Source organism: Anneissia japonica, unplaced genomic scaffold, assembly GCF_011630105.1.
Source record: "Anneissia japonica isolate Jap-2015-1 unplaced genomic scaffold, ASM1163010v1 scaffold287719_len1884721_cov185, whole genome shotgun sequence".
Taxonomy (NCBI): domain Eukaryota; kingdom Metazoa; phylum Echinodermata; class Crinoidea; order Comatulida; family Comatulidae; genus Anneissia; species Anneissia japonica.
The window spans coordinates 47,545-74,375 of record NW_022715822.1 but is presented as its reverse complement, the minus strand read 5'-3'; the positions used below and the strand labels follow the sequence as shown (position 1 = coordinate 74,375).

Here is a 26,831-nt window from a genome sequence, read left to right as displayed (position 1 = left end):
GGGAATATTTTTTGTGTTATTTCCCCTTTGTCTAAGTCCCCCTTAACGTACAGGTAATAATAATAATAATAATTATTATTATCATTTCGGCATTACATGTAATTAACTTGGTTTAGCCTTGTAATCAAGAACCTGCCGATTACTATGCCTAATATTAATAACTAGCTAATTTTTACATTCATTTGGTGCTCTGCCATTTTGGCAGGTGTTATGGCATCCAGTATTTTAGAGCTGCCTATTCTCAGCTCTTCTCTTAATTTGAAAATAACTGCCATTCTGTTTCATTTGATCAGTGATGAAGAAAAACGCGCTTTTCCTTACACTTTGTGCTTTTCCCAGAAAGCGTTTTTAGTAGGCCTAGGTAATTATGCAAAACCCAGGCCTAACTAAAAAATTAAAATTGTCATAATTGTAACTCAAGTTAAAATAACACTTTTCATTACTCGTGCAGCTTAATCAAATATTATATGTCATTTTAAACGACCCATTGTTATTAACATGGTAACATCAATATTTTTAAAAATCAGACAGCGACGCCGTCTCTCAGAAGTTGGTTGTTCTGTAGACGTTTATCTGTTGATGACCTTTTGACCTCCTGAATTCTGCAATGAGATTTTCGGTCGATTCAGCCGAGACGGCCCGAGTGGAGTTTCATGTAAATGTTTCGTACGGAAAAAAAAATCGCATCCCGGAGAACGCTATCTTGTGTTTATAAGACCTTTGCTATTATATATCTACATCGACGAGGGCGCTATCACAGTTTTATATGCCCTAGCTAGCTCCGTGTGAAAAGCCAACATTTTCGCGTTTTAAATACTTTGTATTTTTCTAAAGTATGTTAAATTCTACAATAAATATAGTATAGTTCTTCGCCATATTTACGTACATGATGATTCGAGTCAGTTTAGTATTACTCCACTTAGCTTTATACCAAGTTTTATTTGTAGGCCTTCATCATTGTGGGAAAAATGATGGCAGCCCGATGGCCGTTGCAGAAACATCTCTCGACCCGTACGATGTTCTGGGTGTTCGTCGCACTTCTAGTCTGAAAGATATCAAACGTGAATACAAAAAACTAGCTCGAGAATGGTGAGTGTTTGATTACAGATCGTATATTATATAATTATATATGATCTGTGCCAGTGGCTTGATTAACAGTTAATTTAAGGAGAAGGAATTTCCTTTTTTTTAAATTTTTTTTGTTCTTCCCACTTTTTTATTCGAATAAACGCCACAGGATGTTGTTGAGAAGGGTCTGAGGGGGCGTCTATTCGCGAGACCGGCTTTTAAAAAAAATGTAAACTGGATATGTGTATATCGTCCATTAATTTCGTTGAAAATGTGTTATTGTGTGATCATAAAGAATTATTGCCGCTAATGAACTTTCGCACCTAACTTTTAATTCTTAATTTTTTTACCTCAACGTTCTTCTCACAGTCACAACATATAATTAACGAACATTTTCACCAGATTTAACCACTCACAAAGTACCTTTTTCAACAAATAAGCCCACAAATAAGTACAGCGAATCTGTGTTCGCTAGCACGACGAGCGGCTGCCATTTTGCAATCATTAAGAAATTGCCTGACTTTTAATTGTTGAAGTTTTTACCTTAATGTTCTCACAGTCACAACATATAATTAACGAACATTTTCACCTGATTTAACCACTCACAAAGTACCTTTTCAACAAATAAGCCCACAAATAAGTACAGCGAATCTGTGTTCACTAGCACGACGAGCGGCTGCCATTTTGCAATCAGTAAGAAATTGCCAGAATGTCTTGAGTTTGCAGCGTGAAGTTTTTTGATTAAACGTTTATGAAAACTTATCTATTTGCCGTATTGTCATTCTTTATATAGTATGGTGCTGTTTGTGTGTTCACATGAAATTCACACGTACAATAATTACTTCAAAAATTAGTAATGATCCAAATGCGTACACAGATCGAAAAATAGGGCCTAGGGGCCTAGCCCTGAATCCAGAAAAACAACTACAGGATATTAAAGCCAATGATAAACGTCGGTTCGATTAACCTCGATTACGACAAGAAAGTTCAAAAAGATGTACTGCATGATGCCACATTTTGTTGTCGGATGTTTCATGGAAAAATTCCAATTAAAATTATAAGACTGGCCTTTAATGGTTTCAAAATTTAAGAATTGACTCGGACATTCTGTCAATTTCTTACTTGATTGCAAAAAAGTACAGCTCGTCGTCGTGCTAGCAAGCGCGGAAACCCTGTATCAACCTATATTTATAAAGGTATCTTTTTGTTGAAAAAATGTACTTTATGAGTGGTTGAATTATGTAAAAATGTTTTATAATTATGTGTTGTCACTGTGAGAAGAAAATTCAGGTAAAAAATTAAGAATTAAAAGTTAGGTGCGAAAGTTCATTAGCGCCGAATTATTGATCCTTATTAAAATATATTTCTACTGGAGTACAAAATTAATAGAATGTTTTGCGAATTTAGTAGGGGAGCATTTATTTGATGAAAAAATAAACACCCGAGGCGATTATTCGAGGGAAGTCTTTATTTCAAATGAAGCTATTGAGAGGGGTTTATTCAAAGCGGGGCTTTTATTCAAATAAATATGGTATATTTTATATTCAGGCATCCAGATAAGAATGATGACCCTGAGGCACAGCAGAAGTTCATTCAAATTTCGCAAGCTTATGAGGTAAATAAAAACAATAAATAAATGACCACAATAAAAATACATGAAATACAGTTTAGCTTCTCTGGTTCAAGGGGGGGGGGGCGCTACAATGAACAGTGGAATTTACACTCGCAATTAACAGTGCCAGACAAAGCATGTAACGTTCCTTTCCAATAACTTTATTCAATCAAAAGAATGAGATCGTTCACCTCATTCTTAATCTCCATGTCATCTCCTTCCCGCTATCTGCAGTCATGTGACATTACCCATAATGCTTTTTATCAAAAAAGAGACATTGTCACCATCACAGCAGCTGCTTGTAATGCACAAAATAACACCCCATCAGCCCATTGCTGTCTGTGACTCTGTCAGTAGGCTGATTATTATTCTTACACTGAACACAGACACGTCCTGAGACACATTCCCAATAAAATGCACACAACCTGATTATATTACTTCGTTCACATTTTAGATCCTTTCTGATGAAGAAAAGCGTAGAGAGTATGATGAGAATGGACATGTTGACGACCACCAGCCACAGCGCTACCAACAGCAAAGCTTCAACTTCGGCGGTTTTTCATTCAGATTCGAAAATTTTGGTGGTAGAGGTGGAGGTGGGGGGAGTCGAAGCGACAACTCGCAGAGGATCACATACCCAATGTTTCATAACACAATTTTACCAGAAAGTCATAAGAAAGCGTATATGCTGCTTGTTACCGGACAATGGTGTTTTAATTGTGTTCGTGTTGAAGAAATTTGGGAAAAAAATGCTCAGGAACTAAAGAATGCTGGTAAAATGAACTTTGCGTTTTTCTTATTCACAATTAACAGATTATAATTCACACATACATTAATTATGATAAGCTTATTTTTAAATTTACACCTTTTTATGTTTTAAAGTTAGATCTACAGTATGTATACATTGTGTCTACATTTAACAATCTTCTATATTTGTCAATTTAAAGTTGGAGATACAGTACTGTATGTCCTGGTCCCGAGCCTTTAATACCACTGTTGATAGGCTTATCTTCATAAGGCTTCTACGAATGGATACCTTGTTCGAAACAAGAAGTCAAGTTGTCTTTAACCAGTATCGCTCGTATATATTTTGTTCATGTGGGAAATGTTTAACCTACGTTACTAAGCACGCAGAGTAGCTTTTCACTGTGCTATGTTCACACATGTCAGCTAACGGTTAGCAGGCGTGCGTTCATACAAGACAATCCCCGATCCATATACCAAGAAGATGATGATCGAATTACTGGGTCATAGGAAACTGGAAATTGGAAACGCGTATGTGTGATTGGTTGATGATAGAAACGCACTCAATTTGCTAACCGATAGTGCTTGTTAACTGTTAGCGTATCAAGATCCTGGTAACGATTAACGCTAACTGATTGGGCATTAACACGCGTGTGCTAACGCTTAGCTCCCGATCCGGATACTAGTGCTCTCGTGTGAACACTTTACAAAAAAAATGTTGTATGCCCATGTATAGTCATGATGTGATGTCATCATGACCGTATTTAGGCATATCACATGTTTTTGTCTGGAGTTGCTGTAATGGACCTTTCCACTAAGCCCCGCCCCTTGGATACTGTTGCTAAGGTCCCATCAAAACAACAGTGTTGAAACATAACGCAAACACATGTGTTTGTGTGACAATGTGTGTGCCTGTTAAAACCAAACATATTCCTGGACCTCTTCTCATTGGTCAATTGTTAAGTTTGATAGACATTCCAGAAAGGTCTATGTACAGGTATTGAACCCAAGGCCCTGAGATTAGAAGACAAGCATCTTAATAACCAAGCTAAACGACAACGTCAATAACTAAAAACTCAAGATTCAAGATAGATTTTATTGTCTATTAAAAATAATAGAAATACTGTACATTTGAAACCACACAGAAATTCAACAACCGCAAAAATGTATGTTGATATGGCAACGAATGACTCCAGTGTATTTTGTTTTTAGGTATTGGCATTGGGACTGTGCATGCCGATTACGACCGTCGCTTATTGCGCGACCTTGGTGTTAACAGTTGGCCCTCTATCGTTGGTGTGTTAGACAAGAGAATTCATTACTTTGGATCACAGATGGTTATCAATATTGAAAACTTGAAGGCGTTTGCCATGAAAATGTTTCCCACGACACACATCGATAAGGTACTCTAGCTAAAGGCTTCTATCTAGAATTTCACAATAAATTTCAACATTTTATTTTCTGCTCATATACTGAGACACAATAATGAAGTCATAACTCAACTAAATATATTTGAATCCATCTGAATCCCTAGTGATTCACCACCCCTCTGGGGTATGGGCAGAAATGTTTGGTTAATTGAACCTCTGGACCAAAATCCCTAGAGCCTGTTGAGACTCCCTTGGGGTGCTAAGACCCCTCTGGCCTGACTATTAATTAACTTTTTCCAACGGGCCTGTGATACGACTATAATTAATGTTTGCAAGTACAGGTATTGATAATGTGTAATTGTGCATAGTATTGTATTACACTACTATGCACAATTTTATTTTATTGTATTACACTTGTAATGATGGAATGGGTACAGGTAGTTCTGTCCCTTGCCCCCTTTTTTGTTTGCATTCAAATCTTTATCTCCCATTAGGTAGATGACGAAAACTTCCAAACTTTTCTGGCTGGCCATTCTGACAACCGTCCTCGGACGCTGTTGTTCTCGCGTAGGTCTGTGCCATCTCTTCTTTATCTAGCCACTGCCTACGAATTCAGAGACAAGATGGCGTTCGGATTTTCAAGCTTCAAGAGTCCAGTGCACAGTATGTGTAGACAGTATGGCGTGGATAGTACGCGTTTACTGGTGTTTAAAGAAGATGCAGACAACTATGTCGATAGCCTAGAGGTAAGGGTATATATTACTGCAGTACTGTATTTATTTGAATAAATGCTCCGGTGTATTTATTGTTGAGAAAGGTTTTTGATTTAATTCGAGGTAGGCATTTATTCCAAATGAGGTGTTAGAGGGAGGTGTTTATTTGAATAAATATGGTATTTTAAAATTTTGTACGTAATTGTGGTTCAGTCCTTTGGGCTTATACCTTTTTTTTTTAACTAAAAAGGATTTTGGGTTATTGGGGCATGCATAACACAAATGACTTTTGTAGTCTAATGGTGAAAATAAGAATGTTTATGTTGTTTTGTGTTCATTTCACAGGCTAGTATGCTGGAACGGGAATCGATTCGTGATGTCATAATGGACAACAAGTATCTGTACGCTCCGAGACTGTCATCACAAACTGTGTTCGATGACCTTTGCCCAGTCTCTCCATCAAAGAAAAATCGCAAGTAATTACTCTTATATTTTTTTAAAAACTTTGATTGTTGTTTAATTGATTGCATTACCTAATATCATTAAATCATTATTATTATTATAATTTATTATTTATTTAAAAAACAAAATTTAATTGAATAGTTTAAAAGTTTAACCCTTTGCACTATTGTTTGCATTTTATTGTACTTTTAAAAATTTTGATGTATATCTTTAGATTAAGTATACCTGTAACATAACTCACAATCTGCTCCCTGCGCCAGCTCAGTTGGCTAAATTTGTTGGTAGCTACTGTGTATGCGTGGAACCATATAGATCTCCTTGTTCCTGGTCCAATTCACATCGCTGCTCCCTCCAGTTTCTAAAATGCACTGTCTTTCGGATGATACGTTTAAGCTGTTGGTCCCATATGAAAAATGGCTCATGTGAAAGTACGCAGTACACACCTTGGAAAAGAGTAGGGTTGTCTCCCAGTTTACTGCCCCACCTATTATTTTCATTTCACCATGTCCAGCTTGAGCAACTAAAACTTCCTGGCCTAATTATAATTGCGAATATAATTCTGTTTATTGTCAATTTCCAGAGTTTGTGTGATCCTGTTCACGCAGAGAGGGAAAAATCATGATCAGTTTCGCAGAACTTTCAGCCAAGTTGCTGTTGATACAACTTTCTTTCCTGATGGGTCAAGGTTCATGTATGTGTACAAAGAAACGCAGAGAGACTTTACACGCATCATTGGTGTGGAATTTACGCAGGACTCAAGACTTCCGGTAAGTCAACATTGCATACGCTTGTCTTGTAATGCTTGATTAATCGTTTATGATTGAAAAACAAGTCTGGATGTATGGTTACTTGCAGATTTTTTGCTAAAGACAGTTAAACTTGCCTATGTTGACTTTGCCAGCTCGAATACTTTCTAAGGTCATCTTATTTTACACGCCAAATTGTTGTGTTTTCCATTAACTAACGATCTGTAAGTCAAATTTTATTTAGGTCGAAGTTTTCAATGCCATTTGGATTCGACTTAGGCGAGTTCAACTGTAGAAACTTTGATTTGATGTAAAAAGTTAGTGAGATTTCCAGAGCTACGAAATAAAAAAAAAAAAAATTTTACTTGTATATTATTATTTGTTTATTAAGCTGGTGTTGGTGTGTATCAGTAAATAATTTAATTAAAAATATTCATAAACATAATAAACATAAAAATATTTTAAAAAAGACCAAAATTATACAAGACTGATTTGTTGTCATGGAAAATAGTAATGACAGATTTAAAGTACATTAAAAAAAAATGATATATGGATTGAGAAAAACTGCTAAATTAATTACTCATTTAAAAAAAATGTAATGTACAGGTTATGACATATTAAAGAAAATGTAGGTCTAACCTTCAAAATTATAATCTCAAAAATAGCGGGACAACTTTTTTTTTGGAAAAAAATAATTTGAACTTGCCATTCAGAACAGGGCCAGAATATAACATGCGTTAGCATGTTTACGCTGTTGTTTTGCGAGACCTTAGCTTTTTTTGTCTCCCATTCTAGGTTGCTGTAGTATGGAGACGAACAAGAAATAAGCTCAATTTTGATTGGTTGCCTGGCGGCTGGAAGAAGAATGATGAAGATGACAATCAGAGGCGATTGAGAGACTACTTGGTGGAATTATCCAACTACATTTCCACTTTAAGACAAACTAGAGAAATTGAGACCATGGAAGATGAAAACGCACCGGTAATAAGCTCTCATAATTTCACTTGGCATGTATATGTCAAAGGTCATCTCATCAATACAGAACATATAAAAATATTACACAATACATTCTTTTCTATACAAGCTGTATAGTAGGCACATTCATTACATGCTCTGTAGAGTACTACTTTGCTGTGTTGTAGTGCCTTCTGACATCTCTTTGTTACTGTGCAACAACCTACCATGGTTCATTATGACTCAGTGCCTCCATGGCAACTATTAAGATAAAATGGAGTAAAATTACTTCAGTTAAAAAGCTCTGTAAAACTAAGGAGGCACTCATACCGACTGCTTGAGTAGCATTGCTTAGTAGTGGAGGAGCTCTGTGATAGGATAAATTGCCTTTTTATGCATTACGATGAGTATACACCCCACTATTTTATCAGTGATTTAAGTATACTGCCCTCTATGTTAGTAATTTAAGTATACTGCCCTCTATGTTATCCCTCATGTAAATATACTGCCCTCTTATGTTATTACTAATTTAAATATACTGCCCTCTATGTTATCAGTAATTTCAGTATACTGCCCTCTATAAGAAAGTATAATACAGTAAGACGTCCATTTTACGCACTTCTTGGTATTCGTAAATTGAAAAATTTGTAAACTAGATCAGGTGTCAGTCCACTACCTAGGCCATCGAGCGCCGATATGCGGACAGCGGCCAGACCTAGCACGAACCGACAGTACAGCAGCGTGGTCCATTGCACTAGAGAGCCTAGCTAAATTTACCTTCGATAAAAACTTAATTATTGTAATCGCTGGCATTCTCCCATTTAACAAAAGATTGTTTTAATACTTATTAAAACTTCTGTCTGTTTTATGGACCTTTCTATCATGTTCTTTCTAGTTTTGAGATCCTTAAATGTGTAGTTTACATACATATCGCGATCATTCAGCTTCACGATGCCAATAAGTTGTTGACCCCCAACACTCTTGTTTATTCATCATAGTAACATGTGCCCTCTATCCGACGACTCGCGTTGGTAGTTCGTTGTTCATAGCAGACCTGGAAAAACATTTTTTGTGCCTCCGACCGTGAAGATTATCTTGAACAAATGCCTCCAAAACCAAATGTTATCTTGACACTATTATAGCGAAACAGTAGTACAACAATGGCTTGGATTTCTTAATAATAAAATCAGATTTATTAGGATGAGTTTGCGTCAGGAAATTATCATAGGAGTGATGTTTTGCCCTACCTGACGTGTAATCGTACTGAATACTCTGATGTCTTTTTAACCACTAGACCACCGAGCTTGCGCTTGGTCACTAGTATTTGGGGACGTACTGAGTATTCAGTCGCAAATTCACATCGTAAGAACTAATAATAATCATTATTATTTTCTTAGTGTTCTATTGAGTGAGAACATTTGGAATTTAATAAATAATAATGGGAATTGTATAGCCCATAAAAAATCTATCTAAACTAATCTATCTATTGCTTGTATCAAAAATTTTTATAAATATTAAAAATCATTTTTTAACCAGTATCCATTATCTCGCCTGCTGATGTAATGGTAGTCTTTGATACTAGTGTACTGAGTTTCACTTATATACACAGGACATTAGATGGGGTGTTAGTAACTTCAATCTGGGCTGTAAGCTCGTACCTACACTACCTTATGCTGCAAAGGGCATGGTGCTGCCTGAGTAGGGAACAGAAAGAGTTCAAACTTGGGTACCTGCTGAAAATGGTCCAGGTGTACGTTCTTAAAACCGGGCACTCGCTGTGTTGTATGACGGTCTCGTACGACGATTCCAACTTCGCTCCCAGTGTGCTCTGGACAATGATTGTTGTTGGCAGTCTGAACTTTTCATTAAAAATGTTTTTACTGTCTACGACCTTGATTGTCACAAATTTGTTAAGATCAACACAAAACACTCCGATGAACTTGCTTTCCAGGCATGCCTTTGCCCGGACCAATGCATTGAAGTTTCCAACTTTTAATCATTTTCCCATTCTTTGGGATAAGTTCCTGTTGGAAGTCTGTGGTGCAGCGCCTTTAAATTTCAAGTCTTAGCTGATCAGGGAACACTAGCCTTAAACTTTTATTGACTCTCCATTATCTTGCTTGGGCTTGTCTGGTTACCGAGTCTTCTAAGTGTCTTGTTGTTTATTGTATCTTATTTAATTTTTGTATATAAAATTTATCTTTAAAAAAAATGTATAAAAAACCCACCAAAATACATAAGTATATTTTTTAATATAATAATGATGCTTTAAGTGGTGGTAATTGAGATGATCTCGACAGTACATAATTTTACTTTTTTGTTTTCCCGCCAGGGCCTTGTGGGGAATCAGAGACTAACATATTTATCTGCATATGTGTATGTATGTTTGTATGTATAAGTATATGTATGTATATATATATATATATATATATATATATATATATATATATGTGCAAAATAAATATATGAAATAAAAAATGATTTGTTGCATTCACGTCGTGATGCTGCGTTCTCCATAGCATCTGTCTCTTATACACATCTAGATGTGTATAAGATATATATATATATATGTGCAAAATAAATATATGAAATAAAAAATGATTTGTTGCATTCACGTCGTGATGCTGCGTTCTCCATAGCATCACATCGACTGACGGATGTCAGGCGTAGAGGGTGCGCGGCTTAAAGAAAAAATTGTTAGTCACAGACAGTGCTTCCTCCCAAAGTTGAGCTCACAAAATCAATCTAACATGTTATTTGAAGTTGTTAATTTTTTTTTTTTTTAGGGATGAGGTAACTTTAGTTCTCTGTGTTCTTCTTGCATACATTTTTGTCATGGGGGTGGTAGTGCTTGGATACATTACGCCAAGGTCAGTAATATATCTGGATTCGCAGCCTAAAGTAGCAATCACATCATGCCACTATTTATTACACCATCATCAATTCTCACATTAATAATAAAACAAAACTAAGTTGCAAATATTGATATTACAGCTCCTATGATGAGCTCTCTATGTTTCTCCATATATTATACATAAAACTAAAATATTGATTTTCCATCTCCAGTGTTAAGCTTTCCATATTTTCTTCATGGAAGCAGCATCTGTTCTGCCTTCGAGGTTCAGGTGAAGATAGTACTAAATTTATTTAATTAATAAACTGTAAAAAATCTTAGCATTAAGGCTGTGAAGTCTCATCTGGTTTTAAGTGGTGGTGGAACAAGTCTTCTCGAATAACGACTATAAGGCATAGACCGAGTGTACACAATATGCTTTCATTTTGTGAATCTGTGCTGCTCACCCAAGTATGGCTCATGTAATACAGTTAAAGCTGCCTAAATCGACTGTGCCCAAGTCGAATAATTTCTAAATCATTGTTATTTTACATGCCAAATTGTTGTGTTTTCCATTAATTAGCAATCTATAAGTCAAATTTTATCAATAAGTCAAACAATATTTCAGTGGCATTTTGGATTTGACGTAGGTAAGTTCAACTGTATAATTGTTTTTTCTGGTTCTTAAACAATCATTATTTCTTTTATCTGTCATATTTTGACTTCTTATGGAGGGGTACCATGATTGTTTTCCCTTAAACAGATACCGGCTTTCCATCCATTATTATTTATATTTGCCTTCATTAAATGAATGTGTTTCAATCATTGATATGTTTTAAAAATATTATCTTGAAATTTGCAACTTATATTTTTGCATTGTTTTTCTGTTTTAATAGAAATAAATCAACTGCTGGCGCACCAATGAACGAACCCCCTAGGTAAGGTCATATAGTTTAGACCAGACCATGTTTACATATTTTTTTTAAATCGTAATAGGAGATTGGAAAAAAAAAATAGAGAATTTTGTTTCCTTATTTAACAAAATGTTTTAACAAAGGCATCTAGACAAAGGAAAAAATGAAAATAAAATTTTAGTGATTAATGAAAAAAATGCGAGTGAATGAGGTAAAATGAGTAATAGAGGAAGCCCTTTGGCTTTCACTTTAGATTTAATTGCAAAATTATAAAAATGTGATTTTAGAAATTAAATTAATAGATACTTAGAATTTATAGAATTTCTATTTTGCTTTGGATTTGTTTTGATATGGACATAATAATAATAATTAATAATTATTAACTGTTGTGCTTAATTGATTTTATGTAAAAGATTATCACAATTTAGTTTTTCTGTGAAGATGCTTTTATTAATTAATATACCATTATGAATGGATGAATGAATGAATGAAAAACAATTGTCTGAATTGAAAAGAAGTTGATATAATTTAGAAAGACATGAAGTCTTATAGTTTAGGTACAATGCCTTAAATTAGCCACTATTCATAAAATATGGGGGAAACCTTAATAGTTTAATTAAAATGTTTAATACATAGCTCATTTAATTGTATATAAAGAAATTCCAGTGGTACACATATTTATTATTTCTCTGAACATGATACCCCCCATATGTAAAAAGAAATTTAACTATAATTTTCACTAAAAATATTTTGCAGAAAACAGCATATCAGTGTATACTCATTAGATCCAGTAAGTAATGAGACATTGGTTCTAAGAGCGCCCCCAGGACAAATGACTCTGCTCATTCTTGTCGATCAGGCTAATAAGAAAGAGCTGTTTGTCGAGGCTCAGAAAGCTATCAAATATCAAATTGAAAGGTATGTGAAAATCAGTGTAGGTCAATTCAATAATTTTTTTTTCAATTCCATATAGATGTAAATATTATTTATATAATAATTCTGAATTTTACTCAACCTCTAAACTTTATCCCATAAACCTAGCTAATTCTATGTAATATCATCAAATCTGTCCTAAATCTCTCACTTATCTTCCTGATCTTATCATTTCTCTTAATATAAATCACCTTAATTTATACTAAATCTCCCCAGTTCTATTCTCAATCTTTCTATTATTTATTTGATCTTATCCTAAAGCTTCCTAATCCTAACTTACTGAATCTTCTTAATTTAATCATAAATCTTGTTCCCTAAATCTCCCTAATTCTATCCTAATTCTCTCTGATCTTTTACTAAATCTTTATAATCCTCTGTAGAATGGAAGGTTGGCAGTTCTCATATCTTCAAGTGGATGAGTATAGTTCCTGGTACGAGCAGTTAACCAATCGAGCTCTAGACACGCAGGATGTAAAGAAAGTCATAGGGAATATTCTTGCCATTAACGCACACAGAATGTACTATTGTCTGTACAATGCACGGACGCAGATCGCTGCTTACCGAGCCTCTCAACAATACTCGCAAGTGAATCCGGAATCTGTCGGTTTCGGTGATTCCGACAGCGATACAGATGATGGAAATGAGCTTCACATTGATAATTTTTATGCTCCGTTACCCATGTGGATTGATAGACTTTATGATGGATCAACCCCAAGGATACGGGTCACGGAATGGCCAACCATCGACCCTAGGTGATGCTGATAAATTAGAAGTTTTCCATTGTGCAAATAAATGTTTGTTAATCCTCATTTTTTAATCCCATTTACAGTTGTCATGTATGTTTCTGTTTATAGTGAAGATAGAAATTATGTTATGAATCATTATTTAACAGTAATTTTGGTGCTTGAATCCTTTTATTGAATTATTATTGTGACAATCATGATGAAATAATTTGGGTGACTTTCTTACGAGGCATATGATCCCAAAACCAACATCAACGCCCAAAAATTTAAAAAATTGACTTTTTAAAATGTCTGTACTCCCCAGATTTTTTACTGTAAAATGATGGGTCATTTTACTGGAATCAGATTAACTATTGCCGAAATATTAAGTAAAAGTATTACGGCATTTATGTACTAAGGATACAGACTATCGCACTAAAAATTATCATAGATAAAAATTAATTTGATGTGAGTTTTCTTCATTCATTAACTTGTATTCACAGAATCCTTATAATGTATGCGGGGAACCAAGGAGGTATGAGCCTGTAAGGTGGTCCTGGGAGTCGGGACTAAGTTTAACTAGAGTATTACGGAGTAATCACAAAATAATGAGTTACCAAATTTCTTACTGTGTTCCGATTACTGTAGATCATTGCACTCTTCCATAATACTTTATATTAATTGTTTTCTTCCCGTTAAAAGTATACTTCTATTAAGGGTTGCTGCCCAAATATTTTCATGAAAATCTAGAATTTACTTTTAAAATTAATTTGTAAATTTGGTGCAAAATGTCCTAAAGATTGCTTGGGCCTGGTCTGATTTAGGACAAAATTGAGCAAGCCCCCATGGCAAGCTATGTGTAATGGTATGATGTGGAAAACTCAATTGGTAAAGCGCCTTTTCCAGTGGATACAAAGTGCTAGCAAAATGTAAAAAGGTAATGAAAACAAGTAGTTAAGCATATTCCTTTGAAATCTCGAACATATAAAGAGTTCCTATTTGAGGGAGTTCCAATGCTTCAGAGCAGTTGCAGATAATTATTGGCAATGATTACTAATAGCATGTGAATGAATTTGTTGATAGTGAGATACAAAGTATAATGTTTTTAATGTTTTTTTCTGTAATTTGTGTCATTTTTATAATTAGCGTAATTAGATAAGTACAGGTGTGATCAAATAATTATGTTTGCATTTATATAACACAGAAATGTTCAGGGGAAATTCCCTCTGTCAACTAAAAATATTAATTTAAACAAATTGTAATTGCAATTCCTAAATATTGTGATTTAACAGCACATTTTTAACCATCATAAACCCTAAAATTAAATAATGTCCCCACTGAAAAAATTACTGTTTTCAACTATTCAGTTGTCATTTATTTGATATTTTTTGGTATTTGATATTGGTCAAAACCTCTTTGAAGCTCCCATCAATTGCTTTATTTATATTTATAATGCACTATTCAAACAGTCAAAAAGTAGACCGACACTGGGTTCATGATAGGTTGGGGGATGGGGCTTTTCCCCTGAGAGCTCACCGCCGTTATGTCACTGCCCAGGTGGTAACTTGGTTTAGATGCCATTTTTGACTAGTTGGCAAATTTTTGAAGGCATCACTGATATAATTTTTACCCGACTATACGCATTTCGTCTTGACAGTTCAACTGATGATTTATGGCCATATGAACCTTGCTAATTGTACGATATTTATTTGTGAGGGCATAAATCCTTTTTTTTTTGTGGTGAACTAGCTGGATCATATCTGTGATATACTAACAAGTTTCTGGTTTAGCGGTGCGACACTCTCCTCGACGGTTATCAGCGAGAGGTTGCAAGTTGAATTCCCATCTGAAAACACTTTACTATACAAATGATAAGGAACTTTTTCAGTAAAGTGTTGTGATGATAGAAACGATTATAACATAATTTCTGGTGTTTGCAGGCAAGCAATCTAACTTCAAGCTACATTGTTATTATACTTATTGTTATTAATTAGATACATCCACCTTAATGTGTTTTAAACAATTATTGTTGGTACAAATTGGTGCAATACAGGCGTGAAATACAGTACACAATTTATTTATGTTAATATTTTAACTACTTAAGTCGTTTTCTTTTAAATAATTATTTCTTAAGCATTGTACAGTAAGTCATTGATCTTAGATTAGCATTAACTGATACTTTGATTCATTAAGTTTCAGGCCATTAAACTTACAAGGAAGACATATTGAATTGGTGACGATCCAGATTTGTGCGTGATTTGGGGGCCATAATGCTAACGTCGCAAACAAATATCTCAAAAAGTAATCAGTGGATCTGAATGCAGGGACGTAGGCAGGGGGTGGTGTGGGGGAGGGGTGCAGCCGCAAAGAAAAAAAGGCAAAAAAGTTGCGCTTGTGCATGGTCGTTGTTATAAAATGTTGATTACTTACAAACAAGACAAACAAAAACCTACAGTACCCTTTTACATCCATTTTTTTTCGGAAATGTATTTATATAGACTAGCTCTAAAACATACAATCAAAAAAGACCAACAAATTAAGATTACTTTTTTTTTACAAAGAATTTAAGACTTACTGAGTATCTTATATTTTCGGCGTCTGCTGCTGTCTCTTATACACATCTAGATGTGTATAAGAGACAGATTTTCAGCTGAAAGCCAAACATTGAAATAAACATAACTAACACTTTCAGGTTGTCATAGCTGAAGTACGAATGTTTTGATAGTATATTTGCTACTACATGAAATTTTGATAACGCACGCATTACAAAAGTAAACTGACGCACATGCCACACTTTGCAGTTTTTTTTTACTATTTTAATTTTCGTTTGTCCTTGTTCATAATAAGTAATTTTTTCACGATCTAAAGATGTTATACAACCCATCTAATTTTTTCCGCGATTCCAACATTGGGTCGCCTGTATAAGGCCTGTTCATACTTGCAATGATGACGATAAAAGGATAAAAAGTAATTGTTTAGAGAAATAAGTTTTAAAAATTAGGACGATTCGATACGATTTATGTGTATGCGATAATAAAATATTTTGACAAATCAATTCAAATGACGTCATGATCACGGTAAACGTAGTTTTATTGAGGTGGTAAAATTTGGAGAGAAATAGTACCTCTAGATTGCCGGATATGACACTCTTCTAGTAAAATTAGTAATCGATCTAACTTTTAATATTTTAAATTTTGTAGGCTTTTAATCGCTCCTAGTTCTTTTGGTATTTTAACGGTTGGGGTTTGCAGAATGAAATTCTGTAAGCCAATTTTTTACCTTTTTTCAAATCTACTTTATCAATCTTTTTATTTGCTATTTTAATCTGATGTATTGTCTTTGTCTCAATACAGCGCTTCTTGCGGTGCACAGCGAGAAATCTCCCATTTGTAATGGTAGCTTTTCTAAGTCATTTTTTTATTATCTTTTTTTGAATTGCTATGCCAATCGCCACAAATTGAGGGAAGTGCTATTGTCTTCCATAGAATATTGCCGCGTAAAAGACCCTATTAAAATGATCAAGGTTCCCAATTACACCTTTATAATTAAATGGTTTCCTTTTTGCATGAAATGTTGGTAGTAGTTATTTCCCTTTTGATTTGAGGAAATTATCACTCCCAAATATTTATAGCAAATCATGTTTTTTTGTTTTTCTCGGTTAATACGCTTTCCAGTGACCATCACATAGATTTATTAAAAGCTTCCACTCCTTTGCATACTTCCCTGCAACATTTAACATTTTTATCATTTCGTGTTCATTATTTACTATTAAAACAACGTCACCGGCCAAAAATGATGATGAGTCCGGGTACTGACTAACTGCGAGTCAGTGAGGCATGCGATTCATGCAAGCCATCTACCCTCGTGAACACGTCAACTGCAATTAAATTTTTTCATAATAATTATGTTAATTCATTATTGTAATTGCATCGTTACCAACTTGAGAGATTTGAAATGCGTGACTACACCAGTTGGGTGGATTGGGCCCCCGGGGTCAGGGGCGGAACCCTGGATGCCCGGTCCAATCACATAATCAGCGGTTGGTTGGACAATAATGAACGCGCAAGACGCACGCGTCTACAGGTTAGAAGTAAGTGCATGGTTTGGCTGTCTTGGTCGGGAAAGATTCTCGGTAAATTGATTCTCCAATGAGATAACTAAAGCTCTAGCTCTAATGACTCAAGCTACTGCATGACGTTTTTATATTTTAATAAAACCAATTTCTTCTAATTTTAAATACATTCTCCCATGAATTCGTGATAATTCGTTATCACTCAAAGACTTGTGCTAAATGCGTGACAAAAACAGTTGGTAAAAAATATGTAATTGTTTTATAAATTGTACAAGTGCTTATAGCGTGGACTTTGGTCTGCCTCGCATGCCTCGCACTGTTGGTACACGTCCCGCATGAATTACCGTCACGGCTCGCATGAATTGCATGCTCGTTGGATGACTCGCTGGCTCGCACTTTGGCAACACTCGTGAGTCCCATCAAAGAGTTATAATTATTTTCCCATTATTTATTCCCATCCATAACAGGGGCGGATCCAGAAATGTCCAAAAACAGGGGGGGGGGGGGGGGGCGAAAGTTGGGCCGATTGAGACAACACTGTCGTAGGGGGGTCCGCGAAATTTTTGTTTTCTAGACGCCCGAACATAACATTTGAGGCATTCTTGGCCATCATTTTTTCCTTTTTCTCTCTCTTTTTTTTTTTTCTTTTTCTTTTTATACACATCTCATCAAAGAGTTATAATTATTTTCTCATTATTTATTCCCATCCATAACCATTCAAATCAAACCCACATGTCGTTGTCCCGCTCGTCTATTTATATTCGTGTGGGAAATTTTAAATCTATTTATACTCTTTGCTACGATTTAAATACATTTTTGTATTTTCCTAAAGTAGGCCTAGGCCTAGTACTGTATGTCGAATTCTACAATAAATATGTATAGTAGGCCTATTTCGCCTTATTTACGTACACGATGATTCGAGTCGTACTCCATTTAGCTTTATACCAAGTTTTATTTGTAGTCCTCCATCATTGTGGGAAAAATGGTGGTAGCCACCCTGTGGCCGCTGCAGAATCAACTCCTGACCCGCACAATGTTCTGGGCGTTCGTCGCACTGCTAGCCTAAAAGATATCAAACGTCAGTACAAAAAACTGGTTCGTGAATGGTAAGTGTTTGATTACAGATCCTATATTAAAAAAATTATATATTCCATAAAGAAAATTTCCTTAAGTAAACCAATGTAAATTGATTTTCTTAAGGAAACTTTCTCTATATAGAATATAGGCCCTATATTAGAAACCAGATAAAACTATATATTAGGCAATAAATTATATATATATTTTATGTAGGGTATGTGTGTGGCGTCATCCAGGGGAGGCGTCGAATACCCCAAAGGAGGGGTCCAACCTCCCCGACAATGGTGTTTCGCGGTCGGGATTGCCTAGCCATGGGGGAAAATTAAATGTTGTCAGGGAATTGTTTTTATTAAAGTTTCTAAAACTTTGTGTTAATTATGGGATTTTTATAAAAAATGTTTGGGGTACTTATAGTTCCCGTGTTGAGGGTACCGGTCCCCCTGTCGGAGGTAGCAGCCAGCCACTTGTTGGGGAAGAGCTGGCGCACTAGCATGATTTTGGCGAGATTTAATTTTTCCCCGATGATTTTGCTGAAACTTTTCCCCGACGGGGCCTTGGACCCCCGGTAGCGCCGCCCCGGGGGTCGTCCCGTATATATAAGCTCTTGAGAGATGTTTTTTTCTACTGGGTGGGGGGGGGGCGGTAAGAGTGGATTATATTGAAAGCGGGGCATTTACTTGAATAAATACGGTATACTGTATTTTAAATTCTGTTCTCTATATAGGCATCCAGATAAGAATGACGATCCTGAGGCACAGCAGAAGTTCATTCAAATAAAGGGAGCTTATGATAAGGTAAATGATTGTCAAATCAAAATCAGTTTATTACAATTACTTTATAATCATTTAAAACAATAAAAGTACACCAAATACTGTGAAACATCTTCTCGGGTTCAGAGGTGGGTACAAGGAACAGGAAATTTCACACACACATTAACACCACCAGCCAAAGCATGTAAAGACGACTTTTTTATACCTTATTTCGCGAACTTACCTTTTTGTTAATCATCAGAGGAGGGCGGAAAAACTAAAATATTTTTTTTTTTTTTTGCCAAAACGATCTAGACGGAGGAAGAAATAAAAATACAATTGTATTAATTAATTAAACAATGTAGTAATGAGATTGATAAATGCGTTACATTTATATAATTAAGGAAGAAAGAAAGGTGTTATAGACCCCTATTTGGAGATTTCAGTTGAGCATAAGGCGTAATAAAAATAAAATATGAAATTTAATTTTTTTATTGAAATTTCTAATATTTCATGGCGGAAGCTTCACTAACTGGCCAAAAATAAAATTTTATTTTTATTCAATATCACCATTTTTGGCAGTCGGAGGGTGTACTGAATAAACAAGGTATCAAAGAAGTTCCTTTACAATAACTTTATTCGATCGAAGACATGAGATTGTCCATCTCATTCTCAATATCCATGTCGTCTCCATCCCGCCATCTCCAATGCTTTTTATAAAAAATAAGACATTTTCGCCATCAGAGTTACAGAACAACATACACCCACCCGTAATGCACAGAATAACACATCATCTGCCTATTGCTGTCTAAGACCTTGTCAGTAGGCCGTTAGGCCTATTCTCAGATTCTTATTCTCATACTGATAGTACACAAAATGCACGATTATTTTACTTCGTTCACAATTTAGATCTTCTCTGAAAAAAAGCGTAGACACGATGAGAATAGACAGCGCTACCAACAGCAAAGCTCCGAAAATTTTGGTGGTAGAGGTGGAGGTGGGGGCAGTCGAAACGACAACTCCCCGAGGATCACATACACAGTGTTTCATAAAGACATTTTACCGAGAAGTCATAAGAAAGCGTACATACTGCTTGTTACTGGACAATCGTGTAAAGAATGCGTTCATGCTGCAAAAAATTGGGCAAAAAATGCTCAGCAACTAAATAATACTGGTAAAATGAATTTTGTTCTTTCCTTTCAAAGTCACATTCATTCTAATGGAGTGTAATTTAATTTTTGCTCTGTCCACACTCAATTTTACGACAAAACTGTTGTATGCCCATATATCCAGGATATAGTATGTGATGTCATCATGCCTATATTTGAGGCAAGCACATGATGCTCTACATAGGCCTATGCTGTGAGAGTATAGTTGCTTTGGTCATAGGCCGTATTCGACTGGTCGTTCTTCGTTAAACCACGCCCACCTGCGCAGCGATAAAAAATCCTACTCAACGACTCAAGACGACCAGTCGAATAGAAAACTTGTAAATGGCTGTATAGTTACCGCGATACACGTTGTGTAATCAAGATTGCTTCAATTTGTGGTAGTATGGGTTTTTCGTAAAAAAAATATTTTCATCCAGTTTTTGAATTCTGTTTAGCCTATAATTATTTTTTGACTCCATGTAGAGGTAAATATTATAGTTTTCATTTTATGAAATTTAATCTAAGTTATATTAACGAAAATGTTGTTTATAAACTCACCAATCGGCCATGTTTTTTTTGGTCACATGGATAACTTAACGCTGATCAACGCACTCTGGTTTACGTTAATTTTCGTTGTCAACGAAGTCTATTTAACCATGATTTACGAACCAGTCAATTGAAAATAATACTCAACAAAAAGTCGTACTCAACGAAATGAGCCAGTCGAATAAGCCCATAGGCAGACGCGTGCATTTGTGAGACGTGTACTTGTTAGACTAGATACGCGCATATTTTCGGCCCTGTTCTGATTGGTCAGTTGTTAAGTTTGACACTCAGAGGAAATGTCTATTGAAGATTGAACACAGAGCTCAATCATAGGCCTACTTTAAAAGCCACACATTAATGTATGTTTATCTGCTAAAGGCCAGTAGTGTATTTTGTTTTAGGTATTGGCATTGGGACTGTGCATGCCGATTACGACGGCCACGACTTATTGCCTGATCTTGGTGTCGACAGTTTTCCCTCTATTGTTGGTGTGTTAGAAGGGAGGATTCATTACTTTGGGTCACAGATGGTTATCAACACTGAAAACTTGAAGGCGTTTGCCATGAAAATGTTTAATTTGACACGTCACATCGATAAGGTAATGAGCAATTGCTATTCGGACTATTTAGAAATTCACAGTAAATTTCAACATTTTATTTTCTTCTAATTTATACTGTAAAACATCAAAGAAAAATTTCCACACACTTATTCAAGACATGTTGCAACACACCTAAAGGTTTCCCCCCCAGGAGCAGGGGGGGGGAAGGGGCGGGGGATGCAATCTTTAGTTAATTCAACTTCTAACTGAGATGCCTGTTGAGACTCGCTTGGAATGTTAAAGCCCCAATATGGCCTGACCAGCACTGCAGTAACAAACTTCTTCCACAGGCCTGTGGTACGTATTAAATGTAAATTAATGTTCGCAATAGTGGATAATTCGTAATTGTGTATGGTACTGTAGGACACTTGGGCTAAGAGAATAGGTATAGGTTGCCCTGACCCTCGCTCATTTTTTTCTGTGCATTCAAATCTTTGTCTCCTATAGGTAGATGATGAAAACATCCAAAGTTTTCTTGCTGGCTATTCTGACAACCGCCCGCGGACACTGCTGTTCTCACGTAGATCTGTGCCGTCACTTCTCTATCTAATAACTGCCTACGAATTCAGAGACAAGATGGCATTCGGATTTGCTAGCTTCAAAAGTCAAGTGCACGGTATGTGTAGACAATATGGTGTGGATAGTACGCGCTTACTGGTATTCAAAGAGGACAACTGTGTCGCTACCCGAGAGGTAGGGGTGTATTAATGTACAGTAGTACCGTATTTATTCAAATAATGCCCTGGGGCATTTATTGTTGAAAAATGTTTTTGAAGGGGAATTTTTTTTGAGGCGTTATTTTTATACATATATTGTACTCAAATAAATTCCCCTAAATTTCACTGTAAAAAAAGATAGGCTATGGGCTGGAGGGGGAGGGGTCACCGTGCATTCCCCCACCCCACAGTTAAACTTCCTTTGTATCATTTTGTTCCTACGGGCATATAGAACAAAAAAAATTTTGTGCAAAAGTTTGCATTTTAGAAAAAGGTTTGACCTCTAGTAACATTAATAATTGTCGGATTAATTTCATTCAAACTGCATATGATTAAGAAACATATATGCTACACATTGCTTCTAAAATAATATTGATGATTTTTTTAATTCACAATTCACAAGCCCCCCCCCCCAAAAAAAGTATTGACCATAAAATACTAACGACCATTACAAATGACGCGAGTACATACAATACATCCCTATATTTCTTGTTAACATCAGTTTTTTTGTTGTATATGCCCGTAGGAACAAAATGATACCAAGGAAGTTTAACTGTGGGGCGGGGAGTGTGCACAGTGATTCCCCCTCCAGCCCATGGCCTAACATACCATCAAAATGTTTTATTGCGCGATCAAGAGTTATTGATCGCAACCAGGTTAGAGAAAATGTAAATCTACTGGTGTACAGCATTTATAGTGTGTTGAGAATGGTTTTGCTTCTATTAGATTTGTGTACATTTAGGCGAAAGGAAAAAATATATGCCTTAGGGCATTTATTTGAGGCAGGCGCTTATTCCAAAAAGCTGGGCATTTTGAATAAATGCGGTATTTTAAAATTTTGTACAGTAAGGGTCGTCGGTCAGTCTTTGTGCTCATCCTTGGAAAAAATTTTTTTCCTAAAAAAGGGCAACATTCTTTGAGATTTTGGGTAAGTTAGGCTTGGGTATCTCAAACTAATTTAATTGTGGCCTAATAATAATGAAATGAGGATGTTAATAATGGTTTGTGTTCACCAGGCTGGTATGCTTAATCAGAAATCAATTCGTGATGTCATAATGGACAACCTGTATCTGTACCCTCAAAGACTGTCATCACAAAATGTGTTCGATGACCAATGCCCAGTCTCAAAGAAAAATCGCAAGTAATTACTCTTTGATTACTGTATATTTCTTTAAGACCTTCGTTATTATTATATTGATTGCATTACTTAATATCATTAAGTCATTATTATTATAACTTATATTCATTCAAAAACAGAATGTATTTGAAAATACTTTAAAAGTTTAACCCTTTGCTGTCTTGTTTGCATTTTATTGTACTTTTTTAAAAATTTTGATTTATGTCTTTAGATGTTAAGTATACCTGTGCCCTAACTCACAATCTGCTCCCTGAGCTAGCTCAGTTGGCTAAACTTGTGGTCATCTCTTTGTTCCTGATCAAATTCCAGGTTGAGGGCTGAAATGCAAGTTTCTAAAAATGCACTGTCTTTCGGATGTTACGTTTAAGCTGTTGGTCCCATCTGCAATATGGGTCAAAGTATGCAGTACTGTACAGTACAGTGGTGGCTCTAGGGTATATTTTCTAGGGTGGTGGTGGGCGGGGGGGCTGAGCTGTCCGACAGGTTGGACTTGAGCTCGTAGGCTTGAGCTGGGGGAAGGGTTTGAGAGGAGGTTTCCCCTTCCAAATAAGATTTTTTAAAGAAAAGAAACATCTGGATGGCCAGAAATGACACTCTCAGACTGTGACAGACATGTGTTGACTTGGCGTGGACCTATTTTTATTTTTTTGTTTTAGTCCGACTGCCCGACGCTGTCCGATGGGGGACTTTACTTGTCCGGGGCCTTAAGCCACTGCTGCCTCACCGCTGGTGCCGCACTGACGCAGAACACTCCTTGGAGAAAAGTAGGGGATTGTTTCCCGGTGTGCAGCCCAATTCACCACCACTGAAAATAAGTTGTAGGTACTTTCATAGGCTCCTTACCGAAGAATTTCAATCCAGTCCAATCCCCTCCTGGGGAGTAGGCCTATTTCATATAATGCGGCTGCATCAATATAATTCTGTTTATTGTCAATTTGCAGAGTTTGTGTGATCCTGTTCACGCAGAGAAGGAAGCATCATGATCAGTTTCGCAGAACTTTCAGCCAAGTTGCTGTTGATACAACTTTCTTTCCTAATGGGTCAAGGTTTATGTACGTGTATGAAGAAACTCAGAGAGACTTTACACGCATAATGGGTGTGGAATTTACTGAGGACGCAACACTTCCAGTAAGTCAGTGAAGCATGCGTGTGTATTCTAATGCTTGATTAATCATCTATGATATTTTGAACCTACAAATAACAGGGCCATAATATGTATGCACTTGTCCCAAAAATGCAAGTGTTAACATACGTTTACACACGGAACAGTGAAATTATTTCACTGTTCCCTGTTGTTTTGTTAGACCTAGCAAAACCTTCCAAATGGTGGGGCTTTGTGGAACAATTTATAAATTTTGTTGTCACCCATTCTAGGTTGCTATAGTATGGAGACAAACAAGAAATAAGCTCAATTTTGATTGGTTGCCTGGCGGCTGGAAGAAGAATGACAAAGATGACAATCAAAGGCGATTGAGAGACTTCTTGGTGGAATTATCCAACAACGTTTTCACTTTAAGGCAAACTAGAGAGATTGACACCATGAAAGATGAAAACGCACCGGTAATAAACTTTCATAGTTTCACTTAGCGTGTGTATGTCAAAGGTCTAGTAATACTGTACAACACAGAAATTAAATAGCCTATTACAGAATGCATTTGTTGCATTTACACAAATTTAGCACATTTATTCCATTTAAATCTATAAATTTACAAAAAGGTACAATGTAAAACAAGGAAGCACTATCACTGTCAGCTGTATTGACTGCTTGGGTGTCAGCGATAAAGAATTCTGTGGTAGAGTAAATTGTCCCATTACTCTCACTTCTCTGAAGGAGAGGTAAATGTTATAGCAATAGCGTATGTGTCCTTTCCAGGGACATAACTCAAAAACTACTGGGCTGATATTTTCCCACATTAATTAACAATGTTATGTATCTGAATCCTCCTCAAATATGGTGCTGATTGGAAGTATGAGATTTTAGAATGTTATTTATATATTTTGTGGCCAAACAGACAGAGCCAACTCAAGCGGATCGTTTGACTAGGCCGAGCTGACTCGAGTGGAATGACCGCAGCCCAGAGTAAGGGGTGTGAAGGGCCGGCGTACGCGCAAACTTTATTGATCGGCTACATAAGGCCTATAATGCTAACTTGTTTGGCTTGGCTAAGCCGACTCTAGCTGAACAACCACTTGCCATTCAGTACCTAGATATTTTTCATTTCTCTTTATTTCGGAAATTCCATATCCATATCTATAATCGGTTTAAGCATATAATAATGACAACAAACAAAAATCCCTAACGACTAAATTTTCTATCACAATAGAAAAAAAAAATAATACATATATATGAAAAAATTAGTATTACGTATATTATACTTATGCATACAAAATACCACTCCATCTGTTACACATTTTAGAGTCTAAAAGCATATGTTTGCAAACACATGCAACGAGAACAGCTGGGCACGGGTTTATAATCTCAGATTATTTTGTTGCGCAGATTGTGATGAATATGCTACCACTTTGTTCAGTAATTTAAATATAATCAGTAATTTAAGTATACTGCCCTCTATTATAAATATTCTGCCCCTCTATGTTTTCAGTAAGTTGAATATAGTGCCCTCTATATTTCCCTATAATGTTTTCACAGCTATAATGATGTTATGGTCTGGCCTCTGTATTTTTCAGCATTGGCTGACGCTGTCAGTAAGGTCCATATACTCAACGTGTAAGGCTTTCTTGAGGTCAGCAATAGAATACATATCCAATAGTATATTGTAAGTATATGATAATTGATAATAAGAGCTAGTAATAATAATTATTATTTCTCTTAGTGTTCTACAGAGTGAGAACATTGTATAGTCCAAAATACAGATAACAGGTCTATCTGTATGTGCTCTTGAATGCTAGTATCAAAAAGTTTTATAAAAAATTAACTTTTTAATCAGTATCCATTATCTCGCCAACTAATGTAACGGTAGCCTTGATACTACTGTACTGAGTCTACGCTTATACACAGGGCAGTAGATGGGGTGTTTAACTTCATGTCTGGGCTGCAAGCTCGTACCTACACTACCTTGTGCTGCAAAGAGCACAGTGCTGCCTGGGTATGGAACAAGGGTTCAAACTTGGGCACCTGCTGAAAATGGTCCAGGTATAATTAGTGTCTAAAACTGGGCACTCAATGCGTCGTAGGCGCGATTCGTCGTGCTCTTGACAATGATTGTTGGTGGCAATCTGAACTTGTCATTTAAAACGATTTGTTGCACTCGAGTCGTGGCATTGCGTTCACATAGAATAGCGTTGGCTGATGGCCGCTGGCCACATTGAATACCCGGCTTAAGATAAAAGAAAAATGTGTTCATCACAGACAGCTTCTTCGTAAGCTCACGAAATCAACCTAACATGTTAATGTTTGCTTTTTCAGGGTTGATGTTGTTTCGGTGCTCCGTTCTGTTCTTCTTCCATACAACTATATCATGCATATATATGATATCATATCATTATTATCAGTTTTGATGGTGATAATTGGATATATGTCAAGTATACATATCTGGATCTGCAAGCTATTGTAAGGTGGCAATCATATCATACTACTATCTATTACATATCATCATCGATTCTCACATTTATAATGTCCCAGGGGTGGCGCCAGGATTTACCCGACGGTGGGGGGCCCGAGGTCCCCGACTGGGGGTGGGGGGCCCAAGGTC

General features: G+C 36.1%; 2 protein-coding genes across 5 annotated transcripts in view; both read left to right on the top strand.

The window, feature by feature from the left end:
- LOC117109456 (dnaJ homolog subfamily C member 16-like) overlaps positions 1-26,831 on the top strand; it is a 40,122-nt gene that overhangs the window by 7,842 nt on the left and 5,449 nt on the right. The window contains exons 1-11 of one of the 4 annotated variants that reach the window (XM_033251820.1): positions 709-833; positions 948-1,089; positions 2,617-2,683; positions 3,135-3,453; positions 4,637-4,827; positions 5,289-5,540; positions 5,853-5,983; positions 6,550-6,736; positions 7,511-7,696; positions 25,807-25,895; positions 26,546-26,689. In XM_033251820.1, coding sequence (XP_033107711.1) covers positions 983-1,089; positions 2,617-2,683; positions 3,135-3,453; positions 4,637-4,827; positions 5,289-5,540; positions 5,853-5,983; positions 6,550-6,736; positions 7,511-7,696; positions 25,807-25,895; positions 26,546-26,689 — 1,673 coding nt within the window. In that variant the 5' untranslated portion in view covers positions 709-833; positions 948-982. Of the gene's footprint in view, positions 1-708; positions 1,090-2,616; positions 2,684-3,134; positions 3,454-4,636; positions 4,828-5,288; positions 5,541-5,852; positions 5,984-6,549; positions 6,737-7,510; positions 7,697-17,843; positions 18,250-18,944; positions 19,015-19,878; positions 20,144-21,067; positions 21,265-21,711; positions 21,958-22,996; positions 23,122-24,059; positions 24,247-24,492; positions 24,679-25,806; positions 25,896-26,545; positions 26,690-26,831 lie in introns of those variants that run through there. The other 3 variants (XM_033251818.1, XM_033251817.1, XM_033251819.1) reach the window with 3 other exon arrangements.
- Positions 10,442-13,529, top strand: LOC117109457 (dnaJ homolog subfamily C member 16-like). The gene is made up of 4 exons (XM_033251821.1): positions 10,442-10,539; positions 11,399-11,440; positions 12,173-12,334; positions 12,730-13,529. The coding sequence occupies exons 1-4, from the start codon at positions 10,505-10,507 to the stop codon at positions 13,103-13,105; spliced, it is 615 nt and encodes a 204-aa protein (XP_033107712.1). The 5' UTR covers positions 10,442-10,504; the 3' UTR covers positions 13,106-13,529.